The sequence below is a fragment of the Haplochromis burtoni genome, unplaced genomic scaffold, assembly GCF_018398535.1.
Source record: "Haplochromis burtoni strain Fernald_Lab_line unplaced genomic scaffold, NCSU_Asbu1 Contig_69, whole genome shotgun sequence".
Lineage (NCBI taxonomy): Eukaryota > Metazoa > Chordata > Actinopteri > Cichliformes > Cichlidae > Haplochromis > Haplochromis burtoni.
Window position 1 is genome coordinate 2040027 of NW_024582430.1, and position 4785 is coordinate 2044811.

The 4785-nt window shown below is 46.7% G+C and overlaps 1 protein-coding gene across 1 annotated transcript in view; it reads left to right on the plus strand.

Annotated features, from left to right (window-relative positions):
* kifc3 (kinesin family member C3) overlaps positions 1 to 4785 on the plus strand; it is a gene marked incomplete in the record, with an annotated part of 28304 nt that overhangs the window by 7197 nt on the left and 16322 nt on the right. The window contains 1 exon segment of the mRNA XM_042221575.1: positions 3966 to 4086. Within this exon segment, the coding sequence (XP_042077509.1) occupies positions 3966 to 4086 (121 nt within the window).

Below are 4785 nucleotides of genomic sequence, written 5' to 3' on the forward strand. Positions count from 1 at the left end.
TTGTTTTCTTTTATTTATGGAGCATTATTATTTAATAAATGCTCATAATTTATTTTTGACTAAATTTTATGTACATCTGCTCTATGTTAATAAAAGTGCCTGTGTGACATCTGGGACACAGCTTTGACTAAGAACTCTCTTTTTGTTCTTACTTTATGACTTTAAAAAAATATATCGAGATATATATCTTATATCGCCATCCAGCTAAAAAATATCGAGATATGAATTTTGGGTCATATCGCCCAGCCCTAATCACGTCTGAATCTTAGATTAAGGATTTTTATTTCCCGTCTAATTCGGTTCACTGTGAATTTGGTTTTTTAGAGTCAAAAGTGAACGTGAGGTACCAGCCGACACGCTTGGTTAAAATCCGCTGGCTGTTTAAATGCTTGTAATCTTTTACTCGTTTACTGATGATGAGGGAACGTTCACATTTTAAGAAGGTGCCTTGGTTAACATAACCTTATGTGAGGGTTAAAGTGGCATTAGCCTAAGGCTATATTAGCACATAGTGGTCAAAGTAAGGTTAATATTAGGTGTGTGTGTGTGTGTGTGTGTGTGTGTGTGTGTGTGCGCGCTCATTGTGATAACTGGCAGTGTGAGAGGTGAACGTGAGCTCTGCTGTGTGCAGGGAAAAATGTGTCAGCATTAATAAAGCTTTGATATTTTGTGTGTGTGTGTGCGCACACGCTAATCTGCACTTTCACCATACATTGCATGAGTCAGCAGCTCCAGCTGTGTAATTCCATCCTAACTTGTAGGTTTGAAATATCAGCTCCACACACCAGGCAGCTGGAACATCTGTCTGTACGTGCTCTGCTGCTCTCTGTGAGCGGGAAAGCGTCGGCCTGGCTGCTGTCAGGAAACGGAGCTGTGGCCGGCTCTGGATTGGTCAGCCGCACGCCGGGATGAGTAAAACGCTCTCGGCCGGCTAAGTGCTCGTTTATCGACCGCGTTTCCGCTCCGAGCGTCTCCTGCTGGCCTTTGTCCTGCAGTTTAACTTCATGTGTCCGAACATATGCTCCTGCCCAGATGGTTTCCATGTTCTTTTCGTTTTGTGTCTTTTCTATTCTTGGCGTTGATTTCTGGTTCGTGATCGCCTCTCTCTCCTCCGTCTTCACTTGGCTCGATTTACCTTCGAAAGGATCCTGTGATCATCAGCCTCTGTTTTCTCTGGACTTTCAGGCCTCTTCGTGCTGCTGAGCCTCTCTGTGACGATCAGCTGTGGTCCTGCTAACGTTCACGTCTCCTTTGGTTGCATGTTGTGGGTTCAGAGAACCATTACCAAATCTAAATGCCACAGTTCAAATCCCCTTCATACGGTTTACCTGCTCAAATGATGAAGAAATAACAAAAGCAATGAAGCCCACCTGTGCAGGTTTTTGGGATCCTGCCCAGCTTTCTTTTGTGTAATGCCCTCAAATTAAAGCGGATAATCTGCACTGCGAGCCCACGTATCTGTAACTTAAATATATTTTTAGCAGTTTTACTCTGATGACCTTCCAGAGATGGGCTTTGTGTCTGGCTGGAATCGATCCAGCGGCCTTTTGCTTTCCAAGAAGGTGTGCTAGCCGCTGCCAAAATATTATTTCTTTAATATTGTACATAATTGTAATAAAGATCTGTTAGTGATACCAGGTGCATCTAACCTTCCCCATGGTAGAATTAATCCATCACAGTGACCTTGGGCTATGAACGGATTACTGAGCAGGGTCAGAGGACCTGTGGACTACAGCAAGGGGTCCTGTAGAGTCTGTGCTGGAGACGGCAGGTAGTTTGTAGTTTAACTGGGCTTGAGTCCATTGAGTGGATGAAGTTTCTCCTGATAATGTTCGTCATCTCTTCATTCCTTGTAAGCAGACAATGTCGTCCACTCGATACTGAATCCAGCTGGATCCACATTAGTTTGTTTTCTTTAAACTTTGCCTTTCGATGCAATTGTGGTGAAAAAGAATGAAAAAGCTCGGCTAAAACGTTCATGTAGAACTTTATGTTTAACTGCAGGATTCTCAATCAGGTAATAATCACAGAACCGGTTTGTGAGGTGGAGGCACACCTGTGGTGTAAAATTTCTCCTGGAAGTTTAACGTAAACGAGCTGAGGTGTGATTGGTGCTAACGACGTGTGAGTCGCGGTCACTCGAGGGTTAACGAGGCCATCTGCTCTCAGGATTAACAGATTACGCTCACGCTTCGCTCATCCTGACCAGAGAGACTCCCGATCAGCTGTTCTGGGATCAGCTGCTGGTAATCCTGCAGGCGATGTGGCGGTGAGGCTGTAGGTGGGTTAACTGACCGCCGTGCAGCAGGAAGCTCTGACCACCTGTCTCACATGTCCCACCTGAGACTGCGGCCGGTCGCTGGTGCAGAGTGAATGGGTGACTGGGACCAGCTGTGCGGAGTGGCAGCATGCTGGGCTGGGTGGGAATGCTGATCAACAAGAGCTGGCTGGACCGACAGCGCTACGTCCAGCCTTCAGAGAGAAGAGCTCGCTGTGGACCGGAGGCTGTTAGAGAGGGAGGCTGTCGGCTGATTGGTGGAGTGCTGCAGGTGAGACGGGACGGGACACCGACGGGCTGTGATGTCGAGGTCTGAACTGAGAATGCTAATGTAAGAAACTTAGCTTAAGCCTCAGGATGTTACCTAAACGAGTCAGCCAGGTGTGTGTTCGTCGTGTGTCGGCATCGCTGATATTTCCAGGAAGGATTCACTCAAAGACGTTTCCTGCTCGGCTCTGTGGAAGTTGCCAGGTGTGTTTCTGCTTTAGTGGTCATGACGCACTACACGTGCTCATTAGTCTTTTCTGGTGTTCATCCTGTACTGACGTCCGGATCGGCTGCTATCCGGCAAAGATGAAGTAAACTGACGTCACAGCTGCTGTTGTTAGCCACCTTTTCTGCTCGTCGTGCAGATTCTCGATTCTTGTCGCTGCAGCTGGATCGACGACCCGAGTGCACGGCTGTCGGATTTTACTGCAATTCAGTGATCATTAAAGAAGTTCGGAGATTCACAGATCAGTGTTTCAACAGTTTGAAAAGATGAGACTTTGTGGAAAACTCCCTGCAATTTCTGTACTTCCTGTTTCTGATGAATCCTCATCCTATATCAGCACTGATATAGATTTTGTCTGAGTGGCGACGCCTACTGTTCAGGAGAATACAGCAAGCATAAATGGAGGTGGCTGTGCGATGGCGGCAGGTTTAGTCAGACCTTCAGTATTGGGTTAGTTTGGTTACTTTGGAGTTTTCCACAACTTTTCAGTGCTTTGTGCCACTTGTGATTCCAAATACGCCACGAGTCACGCCACGCTGGTGAAGACTCAGGTGGGTGGCGATTGGTGACACAATGAGAGTCTCCACCTGTTGTTACAACCAGGTACTACAGCCAACCGGCAACTGCCGTCTGTTTGGCTCTCACACATAAACAGACGATTAAAGTCCGCCTACCTGCTGCCGTTTCTTGAAACGTCTGGTTTTAATCCCAAAAAGTTGATTCTGTTCATCTGGACGTAGCGTTTCAGAAACGTTTCGTCACTCATCCAAGCGACTTCTTCAGATTCAGTTTCACAGTTTTGAGATTTCCTTGCCTGCATGGTTGCTCCTGCATCAAGACGTCTGGTTTTAACGTGTGTAATATTAAATAATATTTGCAAAGTTGTTTCACATAAACGTTCGTATCTACTAAAGCAGGAACGATGGAGCGTTTGATGGAGAGGCTCTGATGGTGAAGTGGCAACTAAAGCGCTTAACATGTCAGGAAACGATGTGTGAGAAACGTTATGTGAAAGTGTTTGGCTCATAACCTGTTGGGTCAAACAAAAGGGGGTGGGGCTTATCTCAACCAGCCACCAGAGGGCGCTGTAGGGTAATCCATCCATCAAGAATAAACTTCAGCAGCAGAAGCTGCTCTTTTTATCTTCACATCTTCTTGTTTTTAATCTTTCTGTTTGTCCCTCTGTGCTTCCAGCCGGTCCAGCGGTCCAGTGCTCTGGTCAACCCGGCGGTCATGTTCGGCACACGAAAGACCTGGGACCTCGGCCACGCCCCCTGCCTGCAGGATCTCTGGAAGAAAGACCTCTCATTGGATGGTGAGTCAGCCGCCTACCTCGGGGAAAGAAAGAGCAGCGTGGCTGCATATTTTCTGTGTGTGTGGAGGAGAGGTGAGTCATACCTGTGTGTATGAATGAAGCTCGGCGGTCAGAGGGATCCTGGGACTGTCAGTGGGGGGGACAGGTGAGCTGAAACCGTCACGTTTGCTTTATTGACTGCTGCTCGCTGTGTTTTTCTCAGCTGCTCGTTTCTCAGCGCGAGTCCCCGGAGAGCCGGATCAGGTTAACAAACACTGCAGCTATTGTCTCTCCTGTTCACTCGTCAGACTTTCATTCTGCCCCCTCAGCCACAGCCGTGTGTTTAAAGAGGCTCAGGGCTCCAGGTTTGTTTGAACGAGGGTTTAGGCGATTACAGGAAAGGGCAAACCTGCAGTTATTTTCATAATGTTGGTAAAACTTGTGTCTGAAACTTCAAGTTTCAGTTTATTGTGAGTGAAACCGGGCGAGCAGGTGGAAAAAGCTGAGGTAAGCTGCTTCACATTCCTGCTGCATAAAAACTTAAATGTCCTCTGGATTAAAATTAATATCAGCTTAAAACTTTTCATTCTACCTGCTCGCAAGTTTCATCACGTCCTTGGCACTGCTGCAAGAAAGTTTGGTGAATGACTTTTGAGTCATTATTGAACTGCTTAAAATAAAAGTGTGTGTGTGTGTGTGTGTGTGTGTGTGTGTGTGTGT